At 40.1% G+C, this 27,465-nt stretch overlaps 2 protein-coding genes across 9 annotated transcripts in view; one reads left to right on the top strand and one right to left on the bottom strand.

Annotated features, from left to right (window-relative positions):
* The window catches only part of LOC101884567 (SH3 and multiple ankyrin repeat domains protein 1), a 146,818-nt gene that overhangs the window by 85,313 nt on the left and 34,040 nt on the right, over window positions 1-27,465 (top strand). For 6 of the 8 annotated variants that reach the window (XM_073941113.1, XM_073941112.1, XM_073941115.1 and 3 more), the window contains 2 exons: window positions 4,232-4,345; window positions 6,619-6,697. In XM_073941113.1, coding sequence (XP_073797214.1) covers window positions 4,232-4,345; window positions 6,619-6,697 — 193 coding nt within the window. Of the gene's footprint in view, window positions 1-4,231; window positions 4,346-6,618; window positions 6,698-19,530; window positions 19,813-27,465 lie in introns of those variants that run through there. The other 2 variants (XM_073941116.1, XM_073941117.1) reach the window with 2 other exon arrangements.
* LOC141380764 (uncharacterized) lies at window positions 10,121-14,346 on the bottom strand. Its single transcript, XM_073941126.1, has 2 exons — window positions 12,791-14,346; window positions 10,121-12,709 (listed from the first exon to the last, which is right to left on the bottom strand). The coding sequence occupies exons 1-2, from the start codon at window positions 13,236-13,238 to the stop codon at window positions 10,341-10,343; spliced, it is 2,817 nt and encodes a 938-aa protein (XP_073797227.1). The 5' UTR covers window positions 13,239-14,346; the 3' UTR covers window positions 10,121-10,340.

Genomic DNA, 27,465 nt, shown 5'->3' with positions numbered 1-27,465 from the left:
TTCAGGTACGTCGCGCGCAACTCACCCCCACCGCTCTTCCATAGATATATACACTAGATATCGCATAGGGACCCTGAGCATGCGTCAATAGCGCCGCCACATTGGTACAGTGCTCCCGGGACAAATGTCATTCAACCGCACTAGTCAAGACGTTAAGTCATTACGTGAAGACGCGGGACTTTAGCGCTGTCTACGGGTGTAGTAACAAGCAAACAAAGAAAACAAAGCACAAAGGCAGAACATTTCATAGGTAATATTAAGTTTTTTTTCTGTTTTTGTATGTTCTGAACTTTTGTGCTAATCAGGTAACGTTATTGAGGATAACAGTCACTTACTGCATTCACCATACGGCAAAGCAGCTCCAACTCGCACTAAACACTCGGCTTATGCTAGTTTTGTTGAATAAAATCAGCAAACAATGCAAAAGAAATATGTCAACGAGATGCTGCGCTGCCAGAAACTTATATTATTGTCGCCTAACTTTAGTGAAAGAGTCGTTCGGGGGATTCATTCACAAACGAATCGCTCCCTCCGTCAGTATGAGAAGTGAAAGCAGGAGAGGAGGTGTGTTTCAGAACATGATTAGATCAAATTAAACAGGCAGGGTGGATAGTACATTTCTGTACACACAAACACAAGCTTTTTGTCAGAAATGCGCGTGCGGTCACTGATCCATCAATGTAGAAAAGTGATGTAAAATTATAATTTTCGTAATTAGAAAAAAAAAAAACTCCCGATCATAGATATATGTGTATATGTGTATATCTCTGGCTTTGCATGGCCACAGTCCTCAACTGTACCTTGGTCCCGCATTCATTTCAAAGGAGCGCTACCCTGTAGCAAGATGGCGGCGCTATTGACGCATTCCGTCCAATAGACAACAATAGGCCAGGCGACATCTAGTGTATATATCTATGCCAAGCTTCAAGTACGTCTTGCGCGCACACGCCACCCTTTACAGATACGTCGCTCACTACTCAACAACTCCCCCCCCCCTTCAAGCACCCACTAATCCGCTAACTCCCGCAAATCAACTCTGTATCCCCCGGAAATGACTTTTTCCAACTTGGGATGTCTGCAAAGTAAACAAAGAAGAGCTGTTTTAACAAATAATAAACACAGGAGCATCATTGCAAATGTGATACGGAACTGCTGCTAATGTCAAGTGACAGTTTAGACATAATATTGTTCATTAATTATTTCATTTTTAACTTATTTTTTGTGGGCCGGGTCGCGGGGGCAGCAGTCTTAGAAGAGAACCCCAGACTTCCCTCTCCCCAGACACTTCCTCCAGCTCTTCCTGGGGTATCCTGAGGCATTCCCAGTCCAGTCGAGAGACATAATCCTGGGTCTTTCCCGAGGCCTCCTCTCGGTGGGACATGCCTGGAACACCTCCTTGGGTAGGCGTCCAGGGGGCATCCGAAACAGATGCCCGAGCCACCTCAGCTGACTTCTCTCAATGTGGAGGAGCAGCGGCTCTACTCCGAGCTCCTCCCGGGTGTCAGAGCTCCTCACCCTGTCTAAGGGTGCGTCCTGCCACCCTGCGATTGAAACTCATTTCAGCTGCTTGTATCTGAGATCTTGTCCTTTTGGTCATGACCCAAAGCTCATGACCATAGGGGAAAGTAGGAGTGTAGATTGACCAGTAAATCGAAAGCTTTGCCTTTTGGCTCAGCTCCTTCTTTACCACAAGACCAGTACATAGACTGCATTACTGCTGCCACTGCACCAATCCGCCTGTCAATCTCATGCTCCATCCCTCCCTCACTCGTGAACAGAACCCCAAGATACTTAAACTCCTCTAACAGGACTTTCCCCCAACCTGTAGATGGCAAGCCACCTTCTTTTGGAGGAGCACCATGACCTCGGACTTATAGGTGCTGATTCTCATGTCCATGTTCGATGAAGCCAACAGAACAACAAAATCTGCAAATAACAGAGATGAAATTCTGTGGTCCCCAAACCTGGACCCCCTTCAGCCCTAGGCTACACTTTGAAATTCTGTCCATAAAAATTATGAACAGAATTGGTAACAAAAGGCAGTCCTGCTGGAGTCCAACATGCACTGGACACAAGTCTTGACTTATTGCTGGCAATGCGAACCAAACTCCTGCTCTACATACAGGCACGAGACAGCCCTTAACAGAGCTCTCTGACCCCATACTCCCCAAGCCCCCTTCACAGAATGCCATTTGGGACACGGTTGAATGCCTTCTCCAAGTCCATAAACACATGATATTACTTGTATTTTACTTAATAATAATAGTACTTTTTTGTTTTATCTGTGAAAACAGTTGGGCAGTGTTTCCTTTCTTAATTAAATTACAGTTTAAGACAACATTAGTAGTTGTTCTGTTAAACATTTATTCTTTTCCATTCGGGGCAGTAGAAATAATCCCTCGCATTGAACCCTGAGTAGGCGTGGCCAACCATTGTCATTTTGTTTGCACGTTATCGCACCAACTGGGGGATACCAATTAAGGGCAAAGAGGCGGAGCATTAGCGGAGCTACAGACACATGCTGGCATTTTGCTTAGACTGGCTTTCCTATGGAAGAAACGCTTAATACTTCATTACCTGCGACTCGTTTGTGTTCTGACCACATGTGCTTGGTTGTACACTATATCAATAGTGTTTAGACTTTTAAAAACACTGCTGTAATACATTGAGCCACTAAGTATTGTTCTTATGGCGTTTTTCAATATGAGGAAAACGGTAATTACATCCAAACACTTCAGATATAGTCTGTGTTGGTAAATGCAAGGCTATTGATAAAATCCAGCAGCACACTGTAATGACAAAGCTTCAGATGACTGTTCTAGAGCCTATAGCTAATCAGTCTGTCAGATTCTGGAGTGCATTACAGCTCTAAATATGAATGATAAATGATCTTAAAGAAAACAAATACATTTATAGAGATAGTATATAAGTACATAACTTCACTCACCTGGGAAATGGAAGCCATGTGAATGGTTTGTGAGCACAATTAAGTGCACACAGCATGCCATATCATCTGATAATTATAGGAAATAATTCCAAAAGGCAACTGACTGTGTAAAGCCACATAAAACATCACAGAAATACAATGAATATGCCGAGTTCAGCAGCTAATCAGCTGGAATCAGCTGAGGTGAAGTGTCGGCGACCAGTGAGACCTGGCTGTCACTCCAGTGGCCACGCCTTTAATTATGCTGACTTAATATGTAATGTAATGTGTATTTATATAGCGCATTTATTGTGTATGGCCATACACTCAAAGCGCTTCACAATCATGAGGGGGGGTCTCTCCACACCATTACCAGTGTGCAGCATCCACTTGGATGATGCGACGGCAGCTACAGGACAACGGCGCCAGTGAACTCACCACACACCAGCTATTGGGGGAGTGGAGAGACAGTGATAGAACCAATTCGGTGGATGGGGATGATTGGGAGGCCATGATCGTAAGGACCGATAGAAAGACTTTGGCCAGGACACCGGGGTTACACCCCTGCTCTTTCACAAGAAGTGCCATGGGATTTTTAATGACCACAGAGAGTCAAGACCACGGTTTAACGTCTCATCCGAAAGACGGCGCCCACTGACAGTGTAGTGTCCCCTTCACTTATACTGAGGCATTAGGACTCAATCAGACCGCAGGTTGAGCGCCCCCTGCTGGCCTCACTAACACCACTTCCAACAGCAACCTAGTGTTCCCTAGTGGTCTCCCATCCAGGTACTGACCAGTCTCAACCCTGATAAGCTTCAGTGAGTAACAGGTCTTGGGCTGCAGGGTGATATGGCTTTGGCTTATATAATATAACCTAATATAAAGGAAATGGATGAGTTATAAAATAATTCACCCCCTCACAGTTTTCATGAAGGGTAATATTAGCTATATGAACCAAAATCTTTCTTTGTACCAGTCTGTAAACACCTTTTTCTGCTGTAAAGTTGGCCATTTCAACAGTGGGCTCAATAGAAATTTGCTTCATATGGAGCCTGGACTAGCGGAATTTGATGAATTGCAGTTTGAGTTATTCCATATTGGCTTCCCGAAGATGAGCGGGAGGTTGCCGCTTGGCTTAAACCAGCCAAAGATTAGCAAAAATCACCCTGAAAAACCTAGCTATTATTCTGTAAATATCGTCTGTTTTATCACCCATTAAATGTCATTAAATTGCAAACTCAGTTTGTGTAAACTTGTGAGTAATTAAAGCTCGTTTGAGTGTTGACCTGTTATCTCTATCAGTGCTGAGTGTGGGTGAAGGAGGATTCTGGGAAGGAACAGTGAAGGGCCGCACAGGCTGGTTTCCTGCTGAATGTGTGGAAGAGGTGCTTCCCCAAAACCAGGAGCCACAAACAGGTACTTTACACAAACACACTCTCTCACTTTCATAGCACGTGTGTGTCTTTTAAACAGCGGAGAGATTGAATAACTAATGCTGCATCCTGAATCACATACCTGTACTACGCACTAAAATTATGTACTGTAGATGTGTTTTAAACCAGGCGTGCAATACCTAGTTCAACTACTGGGTGTCAAACTTACACACTGCACCTTTAACCAGATTTTTAAATATATCTTGATTATTCATGTATTTCAATGTTTTAAATGCACAATAGTGTGTCGAATGTTTGCCAGTTTGAAGAAATTAAAGTATGTAAAATGATTTATATTAAAATATGTTTTGAATGATTTGTTTGTGGTTCATATGATTAACCAGTTTTTTTTAATAAATAGTTTTTTTTTTTTTTTAATAATTTTTAAATGCACATTATAGCCCCTTTCACACATACAGACCTTTCCGGAAAATTACCTGCAATTTTCCGGAAAGGTCTGTATGTGTGAACAGGCCCTTTTTGAAAATACCGGTAAATTCGTTCTGGCTATTTTCCGGAAAGAGAAGTTGTAAGATTACTGGTAATTTTCCGGAATGCTGTGCAGTGTGAATGCTAAAGGAAGATTGCAGGAAAGAGCGTGTGCACGTCTAGAACGTGCTGACGTGAGACGTCTACTTTAGCCAATCAGAACAGTCAGACACATTCACGTCCACGCGGTTTATGAGACTAAAAGCCTTTGAATATTTTCCCAGACACATTCAGCTGCTAGAAGTTAGTCAGATCACGTTTATATGTTCATCTTAATGCCAACGGTGTAAATAATTATCGATAAGATGCTTATGATAAGCCGTTGTTTGTTTACCTTCAAGTTTTGCGTGTGCCCATGAAACAGCCCATGAGCACACACACATATCATGTACATCTCGACATGCAAAAGTGTTTCTCTAAATGTTTTCATCGAAATTGTTCACAATACTGATCCATTCACAGAGTTTGTGATGTAGTCAAATGTTTACAAACAAAAGCGCAGCCGTTTAAAGCTCATTTCTGGTTAATGATGTCAGAATTTACCTGTGTTTTGGAATGGATGTGTGAATGCTCTTTAACAGAAAAATTCCGTAACATCCTCGCCTGTGTGAACAGCGCTTTTTTGAATTTACCGGTAGTGTAACGAGGAGACTGACACGGAGGGATCCATTATGCAGTATTTATTAGTCAAGCTTTCACTCAAACACACAATATGCACTAAAGTGCAAACACACATCAACAATAGTCTGAAAGGTATCAATACTGGCGGTAAACAGACACAGGGGGATTTACCAGGCATGGGTCAAAGGCAGGCTGCGATAATCAGAGTCCGTGTATCAGGCTTGGGTCGTGGGCAGGCAGAAGGCGAAGCAGAGTCAGAAACAGGCTGGAGTTGTACACGAGAGATCAGGGAGGGAATAACGCTCAGTAATGCTGGAGCTAAAGAAGACTTCGCACTGACTGAGTGTTTGTGTGCGGCTTATAAAGGGTACGTGGGTCGTTAACTAGATTCAGGACAGGTGTGTGCACAATCAGCGTAAGTGGATGATGTAATGCTAGAAGTCCGGAGATGGCGGCCTCTGCTGGCCAGCGAGGGGAGTGACTGGGACCGAGTCGGTGACAGGTAAAGTCGTTCCGGAAATTTTCCATATATTCACCGGTATCACTGTGTGAAAGGGGCTTATGACTCAGAATGGCCTCAGTGACTCAGAATGGCCTCAGTAGTGTTCAGAATGACCATATATAGTATAAATGAAAATTCAGAGATCTCACACATTTTATATCAAACTAATGCATGATCATTTGAAGTTTTACTTATCTGAAGCTAAGATATTTTAGTGTAAATGTTATGATTTCCAAACCATTTTGCATGGATGACTAGAGCATCATTTAAGTTTAAATATTTAAAAAACATTATTAATAGTTTTAGTATCAAGTTTGATTAATTAGAAATCATGTATAAACTTCTGACAGATCGCATTTGTTAAATCTAAGTGTGGGTTTTTGTACGGAAATTTACAGAATAGCTGTATGCAGCATGAAAAGCCTAAAACACACCAGTGAATTGTTTAATTGAATTGTGACTCTTTTTCCCATGTTTCTAGAACGTCCCCAAGAGCTTTACTCTGTGCTGATTTGCCTACTCACATAATCTTCATGCACACGAATATGCAAAATCACATCAATTTGAATACATCACACTTCCACTTACACAGATATGCACGCCTACATGTGCTAAGTGTCAGAGTGTGTGTGTGTGTGTTTCAGAGAGCCGCAGTGAGAAGGCCAGGAGGAAACTGTTTCGTCATTATACAGTTGGAACATACGATGGCATCGAAGTGCCCAGGTGGGAAATGAACAAAATCTCAATTCACTTGTACGACCATTACACACTGTTGGATATAAATATTTCAATTTGAATTAAATTGACTTTTAATTGATGTGATATTATTTAATGTATCTAATTATATTTAAATAATAGCATTTATAAAGCATAACACAATAAAAATATTATATGTAAAGATATTTAAATAAAAAAAATTAAAATGTTATTAGAACTAATGTTTATATTATGTTATATATATTAATACACGCGGTTCTGTCTGGTTCTCAAATCTGATTGGCTGATAGCCTGATATTCTCTTATATCAGCACTCATACAGACTCCTCACCCTTGTGTATTACTCCGCCCACACAGAGGGAAAGCAGATCAATACAGTTTGACAAATAGTCCAGCTGTTGGAGAGTATAATGTTATGGCTTTTTTAGGCAAAAATGTAGTTGTTTTTAAAAAGCTAGTGCTTATTTTAAATATTTATAATTTTGGTGATACAGCACGTTGGCATCCATAAGCCTGTCATACTGAGCAGAGCAACGACAATTGACTTTCTGCCACTAGATGGCGACAGAGACCGCATAATAAGTCCTTAAAGGAGAAAAACTCTGCGTAATTTTAAACTGCAGCTTATCAAATCATTATAAAACAGGTAAGTGACATTCTAAGTTGATCTCTCTCTTTTGTATGTTGTAGAGCTGTGTTTATACCACAGTAATCTGCTAGTGTTTGCTTTGGCGTTTTTGGGCCTAATTATTGTGACCTCCTGATTGCATAAGAGAAATACTGATGGCATTTCATGTCGTTCAGCTTTATAATCTTAAAATGTCAGCAAAATCAGCTGTTTAGTCATCACTTAAAGTATGACAGTACAGAATCATTCAAACACTAGCTTTAAAGTGACGGTGAATGAGCAACGGTTTCTGCTGTTCTGAAATCAGCTGCAGATGTGAATGAATGGCGGAAGAAAGCAGTTTCTCGTACAAAAGGATTTTGAGACTCGAACTGCTACTCATGTGATATATATATATATATATATATATATATATATATATATATATATATATATATATATATATATATATATATATATATAAATATATATATATATATATATATATATTTATATATATATATATATATATATATATATATATATTTGTATTTATGTTTATGAGTAATATAATTTGTTTTTATATATATATTTACATATTTATCATGCATTGGGGATCATTGTGGAACTTTTATATTAAATATGATATAATATTATTAAATTATATATATATATATATATATATATATATATATATATATATATATATATATATATATATATATATATATAATTTTTCTTGACAATTCTTGTTCAGTAAAGATACAGTAAAAGCTTAATGTCATGAAATAATATACTTTTAAAGAACTTTTAGTATTATCATCAATGGTAACATTTGTTATATACTGAAAAAAAATGCATTTACATACATCGCACATATATTAAACACACATACCCTGTTCTGTTTTTATTACTTGTATGCATATTAGTTAATATTAAATAGTTCCTAAAAGTTACACTTTGTATACTACCACACTGTTGGTATGCTTATAAGTAAACTAAATTAAATGCACTCTTAGGTTGTGCTGTGCTCATATATTAGCAATTGCATCTTCTTACTGAGAATGTCCATGTGTGCACAAGTATAACAGGGCTCAACAATAAGGACTGCCTGATGGCCCGGGGCCAGCGTGAGAGATGCTCGGGGCAGTAGACAGGATAGTTAATGGCCCGTTTGGGCCATCGCTGCCCTGTAACCAAAGTTTAATTTGCCTGCGACTATTTGTCCATTGCGTGCAAATAAAGTCTTAGAATTGAGAAACAGTTTGTGCTTTTAAGGCTTTAAATGCTCTTTCTTTGTGAAGTCATATACACCGTATTACTTTTCGGGTCCTCTTATCTGATTGGATGTTGTAAGCACGGTTTTTTTTCTGTATCAAAGAGATGGCAACATGATGACAACATTTCTAAAGTTTCTAACGTCTTGGTAGCAAACATTTAGGTGGGTACAACACAACTTTAAAATTAAGTGATGTTTTTGTAGTTTGCCGTCAGTTTGGCAAGTCAGCCATCTTTTGTTTCGCAATAAAATACCTGCACATTTTCCAAATTGTCAGTTTTGTTTACATTACGTTTTAAATTTTGCTCATTATAGATTTATAATTTTTTTTTTAAATATTTAAATTCTAGATTCACAGACGTTATTTTGAGACTTTATTTAAAACCTGGCTTAGAATAGCTATTAACTTTAATTTTGGTGGGGCCAGTGAACATTTTGGCAGGGCAAGTATGTTTGTTTGTTTGTATACTTTATTGTCCCTCAAGGGGAAATTTTCTGTGGACTCACACAGCACTTCAGCAGGTTCTGACACAGTAACAATTAAAAATAAGCCAACATGCAAAAGAATTACACACACTGTTGTTCAGTGTTCAATAGTCTGATTGACACGCTGGAATAAAAGAGTTCTTAAGTCTAAAGTTCTGTATCTTCTACCTGAAGGTAAAAATCATAAAATGGAAAAAGCACATGAGATGGGTTATTCTTTTTATTCTTTTCACTTTCATTCTTTCATTTCTATTCATTCTTTTCGCTTCATTCAGAGTGCGTTGCTCGTAGAGTGTATACTAGTAAAAGTTTCAGATCCTATTAGTTTTGTAGCAGTTCTGCAGTTTCTTTTTTACAGAAAGATTGCCATACCCTGTAGATCAGGGGTGGCCAATCCTGTTCCTGGAGAGCCACCTTCCTGCAGATTTCAGTCCGCTTGTTAAGTGGTGACGTGTTTGTGACGTATGTATACTGTTCATTTGAGTGGAGAAATCATTCGTTTATGATCACGTTTTATTCCTATCACACATTAAAGTTAATTTTATATAAAGTCATAGTGTACACAACAATCTCTGGGCTTGCTGCATAACAATACCGAATTTTTTACAATTTATAAAAAATGTATCACTTTCTGGCCATCGGATATTAGGCATGGACATATATACTGCGATCGTGATTTTCGAAAGCATTAAATCGCTTTGTAAACGTTTATTATTACCATTTCATTAGTCTCCCCATTCAGTTGAATAGAGCGCTTGGACCCGGAAGCCGCTTCGCATGACGTCACACTTAACAAGCGGGTTGCTACCCATATCAAACACACCTGAACCAATTAATTAGAGCCTGAACACCACTTGATAATTACAGGCAGGTGTGTTGATTATGGGTTGCAACTGAAATCTGCAGGAAGGTAGCTCTCCAGGAACAGGATTGGCCACCCCTGATGTAGATAGACCATACCTGATAACACTTTCAAATACAGCTTGATAAAATAAGTACATGATTTTCTTATCAACACCATAAAACCATAACCCTCGTAGAAAATACAGTCTTACATTTACATTTACATTTACATTTAGTCATTTAGCAGACGCTTTTATCCAAAGCGACTTACAAATGAGGACAAGGAAGCAATTTACACAACTAAGAGCAACAATGAATAAGTACTAAAGGCAAGTTTCAGGTCTGTACAGTCTAAGAAGGGAAGTGTTAGTATTTTTTTTTTTTTTTTTTTTTTTTTGTATAGTTAGTGTGATATTTAAAGAGGCAATTGCAGATTAGGAAGTGAAGTGGAGACTAAATAGTTGAGTTTTTAGTCGTTTCTTGAAAATAGCGAGTGACTCTGCTGTTCTGATGCAGTTAGGGAGTTCATTCCACCAACTGGGCAGATTGAGCGTGAGCGTTCGGGAAAGTGATTTTTTCCCTCTTTGGGATGGAACCACGAGGCGACGTTCATTCACAGAACGCAAGTTTCTGGAGGGCACATAGATCTGCAGAAGTGAGTGCAGATAAGAAGGTGCTAGGCCAGAAGTCACTTTGTAGGCAAACATCAGAGTTTTGAATTTGATGCGAGCAGCAACTGGCAGCCAGTGCAAACGGACTAGCAGCGGAGTGACATGTGCTCGTTTAGGTTCATTGAAGACAACTCGTGCTGCTGCATTCTGGAGCAGTTGAAGAGGCTTGATAGAGTTAGCTGGAAGCCCAGCTAGTAGAGAGTTGCAGTAATCCAGTTTGGAGAGAACAAGAGCTTGAACAAGGAGTTGAGCTGCATGTTCAGATAAGAAGGGTCGGATCTTTCTGATGTTATAGAGTGCAAATCTGCACGATCGAGCAGTTCTAGAAATGTGGTCAGAGAAGTTTAGTTGGTCATCAATCGTTACTCCAAGGCTTTTCACCATTTTGGATGCAGTAATGGTTGCCCCATCCATCTGGATTGAAAAGTTACGGTGTAGAGTCGGGTTGGCAGAAACTACAAGCATTTCCGTTTTTGCGAGGTTCAGCTGAAGATGATGATCTTTCATCCAGTGTGAAATATCCAACAGGCAGGCTGAGATACGAGCTGGAACCGAGGGATCATCAGGATGAAAAGAGAGGTATAGCTGGGTGTCATCAGCATAGCAGTGGTAGGAGAATCCATGTCTCTGGATGACTGGTCCTAGAGATGATGTGTAGATGGAGAAGAGAAGTGGCCCAAGAACAGAGCCTTGAGGTACCCCAGTGTTTAGATGCTGTAGGTTGGACACCTCTCCCCTCCAAGACACCCTGAATGACCTGTCAGAGAGGTAAGATCTGAACCATTGTATAACAGTGCCCGCAACGCCCAGTGACTCAAGCGTAGATAGCAGGATCTGGTGGTTGACAGTGTCAAAAGCAGCTGACAAGTCCAGCAAAATGAGGACTGATGATTTAGAGTCTGCTTTAGCCAGTCTGAGATCCTCCACGACCGAGAGCAGGGCAGTCTCAGTTGAGTGGCCTTTCTTAAAGCCAGATTGCTTGTTGTCCATGAGATTGTTTTGAGTAAGAAAGTCCAGGACTTGATTGAACACTACTTTCTCCAGAATCTTGGCCATGAATGGAAGCAGGGATACTGGTCTGTAGTTTTCAAGTAGCGTATGGTCCAGGTTGGGTTTCTTTAGCAGTGGGGTTACCCTAGCCTGCTTAAATGTAGTGGGGAATAAACCAGAGTCAAGAGATGTGTTAATTATGTGAGTCAGTGTTGGTATGACTGCAGGAGAGATGGCTTGCAAGAGATGAGAGGGAATGGGATCGAGTGGACAGGTGGTTGCATGGCTAGATAGCACAAGTTTGGACACCTCAGACTCAGAGAGCTGAGAAAAAGAGGTGAGTGTGTGTGGTGTTGGTGTTGTATCTTGCGTGTTTGTTGTAGGTGCAGCAAATTGAGCACTGATTTTTGCAGTTTTGGTGCAGAAGAATGTAGCAAAGTCATCAGTAGTAAGTGTGGAGGATGCGGGTGGAGGAGGAGGATAGAGGAGGGAGGAAAATGTTTTAAAAAGTAGGCGAGGATTAGTGGCATTGTTGATTTTCAGACGGTAATACGTCTGCTTTGCAGAAGTAACCTCAGCTGAGAAAGAGGACAGAAGAGTTTGGTATGTTAAGAGATGTGCAGGATTTTTAGTTTTCCGCCAAATTCTCTCTGCAGCCCGAAGTTTTGAGCGATGCTCACGGAGAGCATCCGAGAGCCAGGGTGCAGGAGGACTGGCACGGGCTGGCCTGGATGCAAGAGGACATAATCGGTCTAGACATGATGTTAGTGTGGAGCAGAGTGTATTAGTGGCACTGTTCGAATCAAGTGCAGTGAGTTTGCGAGATGGAGGAAGAGAGTCTGAAACAATGGTGGATAGTCTATTGGGTGAGAGAGATCGTAGGTTTCTGCGAAAGGTAACCAGTGTTGGAGTGTGTGGCGGCTCAGGAGTAATGTGGATGTTGAGAGACAGAAGGAAATGATCAGATATTTGTAGTGGAGTTACTATTGTTTGATCAGTGAAGCAGTGTCGTGTGTAAATAAGGTCTAGCTGATTACCTGATTTGTGGGTAGCAGAAGTAGGTGCTCTTTTTAGGTCAAAAGAGGCAAGCAAAGTCTGAAAGTCTGCAGCTTGCGGTTTGTCAACGTAAATGTTGAAGTCACCTAGCACCAATAAGGGAGTGGCAAAATTAGAAAAAGATGAGAGAAGAACATCCAGTTCATCTAGGAAGTGACCTAATTTACCTGGTGGGCGGTAGATGACAACCACATTTATGTAGAAGGGGTGGATAATGGTGACTGCATGGAATTCAAAGGAGCTGATTGTTGGCAGGGACGGTATCAGAGTAAATTTCCATTCTTTGGAAATTAGTAGTCCAGTCCCACCCCCTCTCCCTGTCTGACGAGGAGTGTGGGAAAAAGAGAAATTAGCAGAAAGAGTAGCATGTGTAGCAGTGTCCTCCGGCCTCAACCAGGTCTCAGTTAGAGCCATGAGATTATAGTCAGAATATGTAGCTATGGAGGTAATAAAATCAGCCTTGTTAACAGCTGATTGACAGTTCCAGAGGCCCACGGAGAGAGAGAGTTGTGAAATAGTAGATACATGTATTGAACGAAGGTTGTGAGGATTACGCCTGCAGCGTACCTCCCGTGTTTTGCGAGTGTTAGTAACAACAGGAATTAGAAAACACATAATAAAAGTGCGCTGACAACAAAAATAAGTGTAAAGTAAAACAATACAGTAAAGTACTCAAGTGCTTTGTCGGTGTCTTTGCTCGGTGGAGTCGCGCAGGTAGAGTCGATGGTCTTTACACTCGTCGGTCTTCACACGAGGCGGTCTTCACACGAGGCTGCCGCGATCGCTGCCGCGGTGAACTAGTTGTTTATATAACCCCAAAGCACTAACGTTAGCTGATTGAATTCAGCTGGACACGCCTCGAGAGTCAAAACAAGGGCCGAAACTGAGGCGGACGACGCGAACCGCGTCTGCGTTCGCTACACAAGCTCTTATAGTAACCAAGGAAACAGTGGCTAAACAACTTCTAGTATTATACACAACTGAAAGCAAGTTTTAAATGTCCTACAACTTTACACAAACAGCTGGAAACAAGTCCTCAAACCATACACAACAACTGAAACAAATCTTAAATGTACTTACAGGCTGCTGTTCTAGATGCTGCTAAAGTGCTTCTCCTGCCGACTAATGCTACCGTGCTCACTATATAGTGGTTACCTGGCGTTTGGACACGCCTCCCGAGTCAAAACAAGGGCCGAAACTGAGGCGGACGACGCGAACCGCGTCTGCGTTCGCTACACAAGCTCTTATAGTAACCAAGGAAACAGTGGCTAAACAACTTCTAGTATTATACACAACTGAAAGCAAGTTTTAAATGTCCTACAACTTTACACAAACAGCTGGAAACAAGTCCTCAAACCATACACAACAACTGAAACAAATCTTAAATGTACTTACAGGCTGCTGTTCTAGATGCTGCTAAAGTGCTTCTCCTGCCGACTAATGCTACCGTGCTCACTATATAGTGGTTACCTGGCGTTTGGACACGCCTCCCGAGTCAAAACAAGGGCCGAAACTGAGGCGGACGACGCGAACCGCGTCTGCGTTCGCTACACAAGCTCTTATAGTAACCAAGGAAACAGTGGCTAAACAACTTCTAGTATTATACACAACTGAAAGCAAGTTTTAAATGTCCTACAACTTTACACAAACAGCTGGAAACAAGTCCTCAAACCATACACAACAACTGAAACAAATCTTAAATGTACTTACAGGCTGCTGTTCTAGATGCTGCTAAAGTGCTTCTCCTTCGTCTTTGGTGAAGCTTTTCACAGATCCAGTTTACATGAGTGTCCCATGTTAGAGACCGCTCTATATGAATTCCCAAATACTTGTATGACTCCCTGCTGAAAAATCCAGCTTAAACCAGCCTAGGCTGGTTTTAGCTGGTCGATCAGGCTGGTTTTAGAGGGGTTTTGGCCACTTCCAGGCTGGTTTCCAGCTATTTCCAGCCTGGTCTTAGCTGGTCAGGCTGGGAGATGACCAGCTAAAACCAGCTTGACAAGCCTAGCCAAGCTGGGAGTCCAGCCAAAACCAGCTATATCCAGCTTAATCCAGGCTGGTCAAGCTGGTTGTAGCTGGATTTGGCTGGTAATTTTCCAGCCTGACCAGCTAAGACCAGGCTGGAAATGGCTGGAAACCAGCCTGGAAATGGCCAAAACCCCTCTAAAACCAGGCTGGTCAACCAGCTAAAACCAGCCAACCAGCCTAGGCTGGTTTAAGCTGGATTTTTCAGCAGGGGTACCTGAGTGATTTCTTGATTATGTACAGACACTGGTAAATTCTCGATAACACACTTGGGATCAAAGATTATTTCCTTTGTTTTTGTTTTTTTTTGTATTTACTTTTAAAAAGTTTTCATCACCACTTAACAAATGAATCAATTTCATAAACAGAAACAGGATCTACTAAAGTAAAAATCTGAACCACTGGCACAATCGGGCCAGTAGAAAAAATCCTTAGCAATGAACCCTGTATATCCTATAAATGTTGATCAAGTTAAATCTGCAATGTTTTTTTGTCGATTGGATTCATCAAATGAAATATAAGCAGCCGCTTCCTGTTTCAAACGTTTGCTCTCAGGTGTAAAAAAGCGAGCTTCTGCCTCTCTAGATGGCTATGAAAATGTCACAGCCACTTTCAAAAAATTACACAACAATGTTTGGATCTGTGGCTCTCATGTGGAATATTAACACATGCGGTGTGAGCCGCTGCTGTCTGTCCTCTATCAGATCTGTCTCTCTCTCTCTCACATTCAGTGCCTCAGCTGAAAAGAGCTGCTTTACAGTGAATATGTAAAACTGTGTGCTTACGTTGTCATATGTAAGTTAGTGTGTGTGTGTGTGTGTGTGTGTGTGTGTACATATAAGCTGTCTTGATCATCTGTTGCCATGCAGGCCGAGTGTGTGTGTGTGTGTGTGTGTGTGCGCCGGTGAACACCAGTATCCATTCGCATCTCTCTCACCCACTCATGACAAATGCCACAATTCATCTCCAAGTCCGGTATGGAAGTAAAAGCTTGCCCAAAAATGACAATTCTCTCATTATTTATTTAACCTCGTGTTATTACAAACCTCAATTGTGGTGTTTTTCATCCTAAAAGGATCAGTTTTAATACAGTTCATGTTGTTTTAAGAGACTAAATATATTTTGCTTACCAAGACAGCAACTATTTGACTAAAAATACAGTAAAACACACACGGTTTATTTAGCTTTAATTCAGATTACTTGGGGAAGAATGTAATTGCTTTACATTCAATCTGCTTAAATTTGTGAAAACAGTAAACTTATTCAATTTGTGTTGGGACAACATGCAGGAATGGTGTGGAGCCCAGCATTTTCGACAGTGTATTCTGGTTTTATTTGTTGTGTTTAGTTTGTGGAAAGAGATCATTTAGCACGCAGCTTCAGTCAGAAGTTCTGCTAGCATATAATTTATGCAGAGTTTTAAGATGTGAAGAGACTCGTGTGAAATGCAGGAGAGAAACCAGTCAGCTGACTTTATGACTTTTTTTTTTCAGAGCTTATATGTCACTCTGTTTTTGACTGTGTATGGATATTCACAGTCAGAAAGTAAAACTGAAATGACATTTCATTAGAGGATGATTCGTGCACCTGCACTAATTGTACCTAAAATGCAGCTGCAAGCAATTTTTCAAGCAGTCAAGTTTGATCATTAAGTATTTCTTACAAATAATATTTGGAAAATCGTATTTAGTCTTGTGAACCCACTATTGGGTCTTGTCTGAATCATTAAATCAAGCATTGCTGTGTCTTAGGGGTTCCCAAACTTTTCAGCTTGTAACCCCCAAAATAACATTTCCAGTGCCTTGCGTCCCCAAAAAAGTTTTCACAAACATACAAGCATTGCACACAACAATGGCCACATACCAGATGTGAGCGAGCTTATTGACAAAACAAAAAAGTCTAACAACCATATTATTTTTTATAGTCGTTATTAATTTTTTTAAATTGATATTAACCTCACTTAATAAGAATGGTGGGCAATGTTGACAGCACAAGACTTGGAGGTCGTCCTCTTTGTTCAGTCGTGACCTTTATTTTTAGTGTACGTGAGTGAAGATGTCAAAATTGGGCTGGGTGATATTGCAAAAAAATTATCACAATATCATGTTTCACATCATTCGATATTAATAATTATTGAATATTTTAACATTGTGCTGTAAAATCAATCTGCCGCAACTAACACTATTACCTAGCATAATAACCCCAGGGGTCGCAATCCAATGTAGATAGAATTGAAGGGCTGATGGCTTTTTATTTGCATGTTGTTGTTTTTTATGTAATTATTAAATACTATTTTATAATCTTCAGGTTATAGGTGAAACATTTTTAATTTTAATTGTTTAATAACATATATGAATTTTTTGGAAATCCTCAAACGACCCCCCTTCATTGTCTTGCGATCCCCCAGGGGGTCTCGACCCCCACTTTGGGAACCACTGCTCCATCTAACTTAATAAAGAGTTGAAAAACCATGCACTTGATGTGCAGTGCCTGCATTTTACATGAAATATACACTTTAAATGCAAAGGAACCCCCTTTGCATAAAAGCACTTTCTCAACGCATGAATGTGAATCTTAAAGGGTCACGAAACACCAAAACACATTTGTTGAGCTGTTGACAGTCGTACTGTATATGTGTCCCACACTGCTAAAAACACTATTAGGACACATATTTCATAAAAAAAAAAGTGAAAATGGATTGTTTTTGCGTTGTTTCGAACAAATTGGTTCTTCCGGTTTGAAACAAATTTTTTGAAGCTGCATCACACGGATTGGTTCCTTGTGTGTATTCCAGCGTGTAGACTGGACGTCTGTACCTGGGAGTATTTCGTGACGCCGTTGAGTGTGCTGCATTCAATCATGAGAAAGACTTGGCTCAAACCAATCAGCGCGCTCTCTTGTGTATACGGAGCAACCTCAAGAAAATGCATGATAGCTTCGAACACTGTTACAGTGTTCAGACGGCAGAGAGACGCCACGTTGTGTTGCCAAAACAAGTGGGAGTAGAAGAGTTGTTTGGAGTTACGAGTCGTCAGTGTTGCTTTTATTATGTGCTGCATTGAAGGTTTTGTTTGCATTTTCCCGCTATGAGAGCGCAGCTGGACTCACGTATGGATTACAGTGCACGCGACTCGTGGCAGAAATACGTGTCTAAGGAACATTTTTCACTCGTGTTTTTCTCATCTGGAAATGAGGAAATCCGGGTTTGCCGCTCGTCTCCTTTCATTAAAGACATGTCTAAAGCTTGTGTTGATTGTCAGATCCCAAACCATGCAATCTAGTGGCCACAGCGGCGAGGAAAAAAAAAACTTTACCAGTTGGTGAAAGTGAAGGAAAAAAAAACCTCGAGTGAACCAGGCTCAGATGGGCACGACCATTTCTCCTCTGGCGAAACGTCTTGTGCAGAGCTACACTCTAAGCACCGGAGGCTGGAAGCTGGATCTCAGAGAAGACTTGTCTGTCCCTGGAGTGTCACAGGAATAAGCTCTCCACTCCCCCATGACCACCAAAGCAGCTGCTCAGGATACGGCCTGGTCCAGTATATGGAAACCTTGGGATCATCTTGTCGCTGGTCTTGGATCAAATCAATGGTGCTGCGTGGTCTAAAGGCCTCAGGATGAGTATCCCCAGGTGGAAATAGAGAATAAAGAGAATAATTAACGTAGCTGCTGTTCAAAGTGTATATAAATGAGATGAAGAGACCTGTGTGGAGCACATTAATGTATCATACCGCTAAGCTGAAGTGACCGCTAAGTGTGTCCTTTACTAAAAATATCTAGTTTTGAACTGCAAGAGTGTTTCTGAGCCTCGGACATTATCAGGAAGGCTATTCCAGAGTTTAGGAGCCATAAATGAGGAGGCTCGTCCGCCATTACTCGACTTTGCTATTCTAGGTACTACCAGAAGCCCTGAGTTTTGAGATCTTAAAGAGCGGGTTGGACTGTATCAAGACAGAAGGTTGGTTAGATAAACAGGAGCTAGACTATTTAAAGCCTTATAGGTAAGAAGCAATATTTTTAAATCAATGCAAAACTTAACAGGCAGCCAGTTTAGGGAGGATAAAATCGGGGTGATGTGATCATATTTTCTAGACCTTGTAAGAACTCTGGCAGCTGCATTTTGTACTAGCTAAAGTTTGTTAATAGAGGATGCTGGACAGCCAGCAAACAGAGCATTACAGTAATCCAGCCTAGAAGTCATAAAAGCATGGACTAGCTCTATACTAAAGCCTCTGTTAAATGTATGAATGCAGATCTTATTTGATTCTTAAATATAATATGAAGCTACATTCTGCTAATTGAGATACTTTTGGGTGCACTTATTGTTAGCATTTCAAAATAAAGCTAAGAAAAACTTGGGTTTATGAACAGTGAATGCAGTTTTACATGAATTTGCAAAACCTGAATGCGGCGTGTTTGTCTTTAGATTAAAGCTACTGTTTGGTTCATGAATGCTGTTGCATTTGTCTCTTAAATATGACATCATTAAACTACATTTTGCAACCTGCGATACTTTTTTAGGGTGTTTTTAGTATCTCGACAGCCCCTGGTCACAGTACACCATGACAGGGCATCATGATCATTCATCTAAAAGTCTCCCGTCATGTTCAGCGCTAGAAAGAAAATCACACAGGTTGCAAACGAGAGCGGGAGTGAACTATTCCTTTAAAGCGTGTTTCTCTCCCACACTGGCTTCTTTCGCTCTTTCTCCCTCCTCTTTTTTTTCACACAACCCCTCCTCGCTCGGTCTCTCTCTCTGAATGTCGCAGTGACTGAATGTGAGCTCTGTTAAACCCTCCCTCTCTCTCTCTCTCTCTCTCTCTCTCTCTCTCTCTCTCTCTCTCGTTCTGAAGCATGTAGATCTGCTCTCTCTCTCTCTTTCTCTCTTTCTCTCTCTCCTCTGGATGTGTGAGCGCTGAGAGACGCGAGGCCGGAGAGGAGGAGGAGGAGGACTCCGAGGAGGGGGGGACATGGCAATGGGGGGATACGGAGAGAAAGACCTGTCTCTCCCTCTCTCCCTCTCATCCTCATGGCCCTCGCTCGGTCCCCAGAACCGCAGCGTCTGGTTCATTTACAGGTATTGGCTGCTCCATTCTTTTATTGTCGCTGCGGAGAGAGAGATAGAGCGAGAGAGAGCGAGAGAGGCTGATGGATGCTCTGAAGAGGTAGCAGACAGACTGTTGAGCAGAATCAATGTTTTCATATACAGTATCATCTGTGTGTGAGTGTGTGTGTGTGTGTGTGTGTTTGTGGTCGTTTATCATACATCAAGTCAGTCCCTCTCTGTGTAAATGAGTCGTGAATATTACTGTCATTGTGCATACGACGGCAGGAGAAACATTTTTCTTTTTTTTTTCTGTGTGTTGTGTGAGTTCATGTGACATGTATGTGTGTTCGTGAAGCAGTGGAATGGGTATGAGTCACTATGGGTGTATATATATATATATATATATATATATATATATATATATATATATATATATATATATATATATATATATATATATATATATATATATATATATATGTGTATATATGTGTGTGTGTGTGTGTGTGTGTGTGAAAGTGTGCATCATAGAAAGTTGCGATCAAATACCGCACAGATGTGTGTGTATCGTCATTTATGCATCACAGTCTTTCTTGCTGTCATTCCTACACAGATGCTGTATGATGTTCAAGTAGGGGAATATCCTGCTGTTGGATTCAGATTCCAGATGGATTAACTTGTAGAATATGAGAAAACTTGTCATGTTTGTGGATTTATCTTTTTTTTTCTTGCATTCAAACACGTTTTTCGGAGAAACTGAATTTAATTTAAGATAATCTGGATTTAATTAGTTTACATTTTGTATGTGTTGATGTAAATGTTGATTCCTGGAGTCAAATGTGGATTAACTATGTGAATGGATTTTCAATCTCTGTCTGCGTTTGTGTTCCTGGTTTGAAAAATAATTGTGAAAGTTTACTTTTTTGAGCTTGAGGTTGTAGATTTAGATTAAACACGCTATTTTAAGATAGAAAAACTTAAAAATATACTCTTGTTTTGTTTACAATGTCAGTTTCTTTCCCTTTCTTGCAGTGTAAAGTGATGTATATGCATGTATTTTAGTGATTGGCTGCTCTCTGTCGTAATTATGCATCATATTTTCCGCTGCCATTCAGGTACATCTCATATGTTTGTTGTGAGCTGCTGTTAAACCTTGTGGTTTTGTGGGTTGTCAATATTTCTGTGCTGGATGGTGAATGTTGAACGGTGTTGAAGTAGGGAAATGCTGCTGTTTGGTTGGATTAAATTCGAGATGGATCAATTTCTAGCAAATATGTTGCATGGGAATTTTAAAAAATGTAAACTTCAGTTGAATGTATTGAGGAAGTTAGAGTAAAGCTTAGTTTCCTGAAATAGCATTCCAGTAATCTGAACATTTTGTTAGCTTGCTTGAAGAAATGTGGCATGGATGTGTGGACTTATTTTAATGCTGAAACTGTACATTTTTAATGTGTTTTTGGGATGTAATTAATTTTATTTAAGAAATATAATAGCATGTTGAAAGGTGACACGGTGGCTTGGTGTTTGCACTGTTGCCTCACAGCAAGAAGGTCACTGGTTTGAGCCCCGGCTAGGCCAGTTGGCATTTTTATGTGGAGTAGGCATGGGCCGGTGTAAGATTCTGACGATATCATGCTATTGACGGTATCACGGTATTCAGATTACTGCTCTAAAATCTATTCTTTTTAAATGTCTGGGTAAAAAACAAAACATTTTCCCCCTTTGTACACAATATATTTTAATTTGGGAAACATTTAAAATATTTTGGAGCAGTATGTCAGGCTTAATAAATCAAATGAATCGTTGACTTCTGCTGTCTTCATTAGTTTCAGCTTTTCTGCTGGAGATACTGTTGTCCTAAAAAATGTAAATACAAAAATCGTACTCGTACTTTAGGAACTATATAGTAGAAAATTTTGACTGTTTTAAAACCTTGACTTTTTTCAAATCGCGGTATACCTTGAACATGGTTATCGTCCCACGCCTAATGTAGAGTTTGCATGTTCCACCTGTGTTGGCGTGGGGTTCCTCAGGGTGCTCCGGTTTCCTCCACAGTCCTAACACATGTGGTATAGGTGAATTGAATTAACTAAATTGGCCGTAGCCTATGATTGTGCATGTGAGAGTGTATGGGTGTTTCCCAGTACTGGGTTGAAGCTGGAATGGCATTCGCTGTGTAATATATATGCTGAATAAGTTGGCAGTTAATTCCACTGTGGCGACTCCTGATGATTAAAGGGACTAAACTGAAGTGAATGAATGAATAATGTTGATTGAACAAATATGCCGTAGTGTGTATTTTACACTGGTAAATTTGTCAGAACCTGAGCTCATCTGAACGATTGGGAATGTAGCAGAATTATTGTGGTAGAAGATAAAGAGCACTGCAATAGAGCACAGGCTCTAAGGGAAATTGATTTTTAACAATAACTGGTAAAACTGTTGTGAGCTCTGCAGTTGGTAATGGATTGTTAAAGCAGTCTTTCCACAATAACTCTCAATATCAACTTTAAATTCATGCAGAAACTGCGTTACCCATGATGGAGTAAGGAAAAATCCACCAATCAGAGAGGTTTCAGTATGCATAATTTGCAAAGCATTTGAAATATATTGTTTCTCTTGACAGAGACAACAGCTGACTAGTTTAATATTTCTCATGGTTTTTAGGTTTAAGTCATTTCATGTGCTTTAATGCATTGTAGTTTTTTTCCTTTCTTTAAAGTTGTTAACTGCTGGAGGTGTGCCGAAAAATCATTCAAGAAATTGATTCTGCATCGATTCTGAGAGTTTTAAAATGCATTGCTATTCTCTCACTCGAACAGAAGATGCCGCTCTAGGCTGGTTTATAATAGCACATGGTGTTCTACAGTAGATTTTACCAGATGATAATGCTCTAGGCTAGTTTTTAACAGCAGATGCTGCTCTTGACTAGTTTTTAACAACAGATGCTGCTCTAGGCTAGTTTTTTTCCTGATGATGGCGCTCTAGGGTAGTTTTTAACAGCAGATGCTGCTCTAGGTTAGTTTTTTCAGAGGATAGCACTCTAGGCTAGTTTTTAACAGACAATGGTGCTCTAGGCTAGATTTTAACACATGATGGCGCTCTAGGCTATTTTTTCTTCAGATGATGGTGCTCTTGGCTAGTTTTTTCAGATGATGGCACTCTAGGCTAGTTGTTAACAGCAGATGCTGTTCTAGGCTAGATTTTACCAGATGATGGCGCTCAAGGCTAGTTTTTTCAGATTATGATGCTTGGCTAGTTTTTTCAGATGATGGCGCTGTAATCTAGATTTTAACAGATGATGGCTCTCTAGGTTAGTTTTTAACATATGTGTGTGCTCTAGGCTAGATTTTAACAGACAATGGTGCTCTAGGCTAGATTTTAACACGTGAGGGCGCTCTTGGCTAGTTTTTTTCAGATGATGGCGCTGTAGGCTAGATTTTCACGGATGATGGCGATGTAGGCTAGTTTTTTACAACAGATGCTGCTCTAGGCTAGTTTTTCAGATGATGGTGCTCTTGGCTAGTTTTAACAGCAGATGCTGCTCTAGGCTAGTTTTTCAGATGATGGTGCTCTTGGCTAGTTTTAACAGCAGATGCTGCTCTAGGCTAGATTTTAACAGATGATGGTTCTCTAGGCTTATTTTTTAGATAATGGTGCTTGAGGCTAGTTTTTTTTAGATGATGCACTCTAGACTAGTTTTTTCAGATGATGATGCTCTAGGCTAGTTTTTAACAGATGATGCTGCTCTAGGCTAGATTTTAACAGATAATGGCACTCTAGGCTAGTTTTTTCAGATGATGGCACTCTAGGCTAGATTTTAACAGATGACAGTACTCTAGGATACTTTTTTCAGATGATGGGTCTCTAAGCTAGTTTTTAACAGCAGATACTGCACTAGGCTAGTTTTTTGTTTCAGATATTGGCTCTCTAGGCTAGTTTTTAACAGATGATGGCGCTGTAGGCTATTTACCAGATGATGGCACTCTAGGCTTCTTTTTAACAGATTATGATGCTCTAGGCTAGTTTTTAACAGATAATCATACTCTATTCTAGTTTTTAACAGCTGATGGCACTCTAGGCTAGTTTTTAAACTCAGACAGTTTTCTAGGCTAGTTTTTAACAACAGATGGCACTCTAGGCTGGTTTTCAACAGCGGATGGTGCTCTAGGCTAGTTTTTAACAGTAGATGGAGCTCTAGGGTAAATAAAGGATGGCGTTCTAGGCTACATTTTTATAACTGATGGTGCTCTAGGCTAGTTTTCAAAAGCTAATGGTGCTCTAGGCTAGTTTTTAACAGCAGATGTTGCTCTAGACCGTCTTTTAAACAGGATGCTGCTCTAGGCTAGTGTTTAACAGCTGATGCCACTCTAGACTAGTTTTTAACATCAGGTTGTGCTCCAGGCTATGTTTTAACAGCAGATGGCACTGTAGGCTAGTTTTTTAACAACAGAATGGTGTTCTCGGCTAGTCTGTTACAGCTTAGGGCACTCTAACTGCAGATGGCACTCTAGGCTAGTTTTTTTATATAGGATGGCGCTCTAGGCTACATTTTAATAACTGATGGTGCTCTAGGCTAGTGTTCAACAGCTGTTGTTTGCTTTAGGCTAGTGTTCAACAGCTGATGGTGCTCTTGGCTAGTTTTTAACAGCGGATGTTACTCTAGACCAGGGGTGGGCAAACTCGGTCCTGGAGAGCCGGTGTCCTGCATAGTTTAGCTGCAACACTAATCAAGCACACCTGAACATGCTTATCAGTGTCTTCAAGATCTCTAGAAATCTATAAGCAGGTGTGTGTGATTAGAGTTGGAGCTAAACTGTGCAGGACACCGGCCCTCCAGGACTGAGTTTTACCCATCCCTGCTCTAGACTATCTTTTAAACAGAGGATGCTGCTCTAGGCTAGTGTTTAACATTTGATTTTACTTTAGACTAGATTTTAACATCAGGTAGTGCTCTAAGCTATATTTTAACAGCAGATGGCACTCTAGGCTAGTTTTTTAAACATCGGATTGGTAGTCTAGGCTAGTCTGTTACACCTTATGCCACTCTAGACTAGTTTTTCAACAGCAGATGTAGCTGTAGTTTTTTTAACAGCAAATTCCTGTAGGCTAGTTTTATAACAGTGAATGGTGCTCTAGGGTACTTTTAACAACTGATGGTGCTCTAGGCTAGATTTTTTAATAGCAGGTAGTGCTCTAGGCTACTCTAGGCTAGTTTTTGAACAGCAAATGGTGATCTAGGCTATGTTTGAACAACAGATGGTGCTCTAGGCTATTTTTTAACAGGAGGTGGTGCTCTAGGCTAGTTTTTAACAGCAAATGATGTCGCTCTAGGCTATTTTTTTTTACAGCAGATGGTGCTCTAGGGTCATTTTTAAAAGCAGATTGCGCTCTACACTAGTTTGAACAGCAGACGGTGCTCTGGGCTAGTTTTTAACAGCAGACAGTGCCCTAGGCTAGTTTTTAACAGCAGACGGTGCTCTAGGCTAGTTTTGAACGGCAGACAGTGCTCTAGGCTAGTTTTTAACAGCAGACGGTGCTCTAGGCTAGTTTTGAACGGCAGACAGTGCTCTAGGCTAGTTTTTAACAGCAGACGGTGCTCTAGGCTAGTTTTGAACGGCAGACAGTGCTCTAGGCTAGTGTTTAACAGTAGACAGTGCTCTAGGCTAGTTTTTAACAGCAGACGGTGCTCTTGGCTAGTTTTTACAGCAGACGATGCTCTAGGCTAGTTTTTTTTACAGCAGATGGTGCTCTAGGGTAATTTTTAACAGCTGATGGTGCTCTAGGCTAATTTTTAACAGCAGACGGCGCTCTAGGCTAGTTTTTAACAGCAGACGGTGCTCTAGGCTAGTTTTTACAGCAGACAATGCTCTAGGCTAGTTTTTTTTACAGCAGATGGTGCTCTAGGGTAATTTTTAACAGCTGATGGTGCTCTAGGCTAATTTTTAACAGCAGACGGCGCTCTAGGCTAGTTTTTAACAGCAGATGGTGCTCTAGGCTAGTTTTTACAGCAGACGGTGCTCTAAGCTAGTTTTTTACAGCAGATGGTGCTCTAGGGTAATTTTTAACAGCTGATGGTGCTCTAGGCTAATTTTTAACAGGAGACGGTGCTCTAGGCTAATTTAACAGCAGACGGTGCTCTAGGCTAGTTTTTAACAGCAGATGGTGCTCTAGGCTAGTTTTTACAGCAGACGGTGCTCTAAGCTAGTTTTTTACAGCAGATGGTGCTCTAGGGTAATTTTTAACAGCTGATGGTGCTCTAGGCTAATTTTTAACAGCAGACGGTGCTCTAGGCTAGTTTTTACAGCAGACGGTGCTCTGGGCTAGTTTTTTTTACAGCAGATGGTGCTCTAGGGTAATTTTTAAAAGCAGATTGCGCACTTTAACAGTGGAATGTGCTGTTTTTTAGTTTGTAAGAGCAAATGGGGCTCTAGACTAGTTTTTAACAATGGACGTCAGTCTAGGCTAGTTTTTAACCATACACCTAAATACTCACAAAAAAGAGAGCATTTGTACATTTGGCTGAATGATGTACTGTAAGTTGGCTTTCACACCACGTATTTTTTGTTTTATGCTGTAAACCACATCTTGGTTGCCATATATATATAAACTGCTCACTGTGAACACTCTTGTTATTAGCTTAAACATATCCTAACTTTACTAATGAGTATTTTGTGTTCAAGGGGTCTGTGTGAGGAATTAGAACAAAGCAGAACATGTCTGTTTGTAAAGCACATCACCATCTGCTGTTAAAAAAATAAAGTCAAAATCCACTCAAAAGAGAGATGCATTTTGAACATCTCCATCAATATAAAATGGATTTCTTAAACTATTTCTTTCCACGGCTCCAATAACTACACATATGACAGTATATCTGTGTTTCTGTCTAATTTTCATATCTTTTTTTTTTTGCTTCAAATCAAACTTTGCTGAATTGGTCGATAAATGTACTAACTGTTTTGGAAAAAAGCTCATAATGAACATTCTGACCTTAATTGACAGTCACTTTATGCAAACTGAATGTTTCAATGTACCAATAACCATAATGCAATATGAATGTTATGTTTTTATCATCTAAACATTGCAGCTAATCTATGCTGTTTTTCTTTAGCAAGCAAATATAAGTTCTGCCTTTACATTGTGCCTGCCTTTGTAATGTTTACTCAGCCAACAGCATTTAAGCATCCCATTTTGCATTGATATCATTGTCAAAATAACAGCGCTGAGCTGACTAAACACAATGCTAGTCTGTAACTGTCATTGTCTTAGCGCTGAACTTGCTGCAAACCCCCATACGTTCACCATGGTAACCATAGTGTCCGCCAAAATTCCATAGTTACTACAGATATGACTACTGTAAATCCAACATACTGACATTTCAGAAGCTTTGTCATGTCTATTTCTGAGCTTGAGCTGGTGACTGTTTTAGAACATGGTAGCTGGTTACTAACCGCTTCATGCTATGCATTGGCTAGTGTGAATTGCATTCTAATGGTCTACCAGCCAGAGTTTGACCAGTTTAAGCTGATGCCCATTTGATTCTGGTCTAAGATGATATATTTTAAAGTCAAAATCTAAGTATTGTGTTACCAGTATCTGTTCTGTTTTATGCAAAAAATAAATAATCAATATTTATATTATATATATATATATATATATATATATATATATATATATATATATATATATATATATATATATATATATATATATATATATATATATATATATATATGGCAACCAAGATGTGGTTTACAGCATAAAACAAAAA

The sequence above is a fragment of the Danio rerio genome, chromosome 24 (genome assembly GCF_049306965.1).
Source record: "Danio rerio strain Tuebingen ecotype United States chromosome 24, GRCz12tu, whole genome shotgun sequence".
NCBI lineage: Eukaryota > Metazoa > Chordata > Actinopteri > Cypriniformes > Danionidae > Danio > Danio rerio.
Note: the sequence above shows the minus strand (reverse complement) of the source record. Positions and strands in the feature narration are given on the sequence as shown.

Coding starts and splice junctions, on each gene's coding strand:
- LOC141380764 (XM_073941126.1), bottom strand. CDS start 13,238: ATGTGTTTTCTAATTCCTGTTGTTACTAACACTCGCAAAACACGGGAG. Junction 12,710..12,790: donor TGTCATCTACCGCCCACCAG/GTAAATTAGGTC, acceptor TATTGGTGCTAG/GTGACTTCAACATTTACGTT.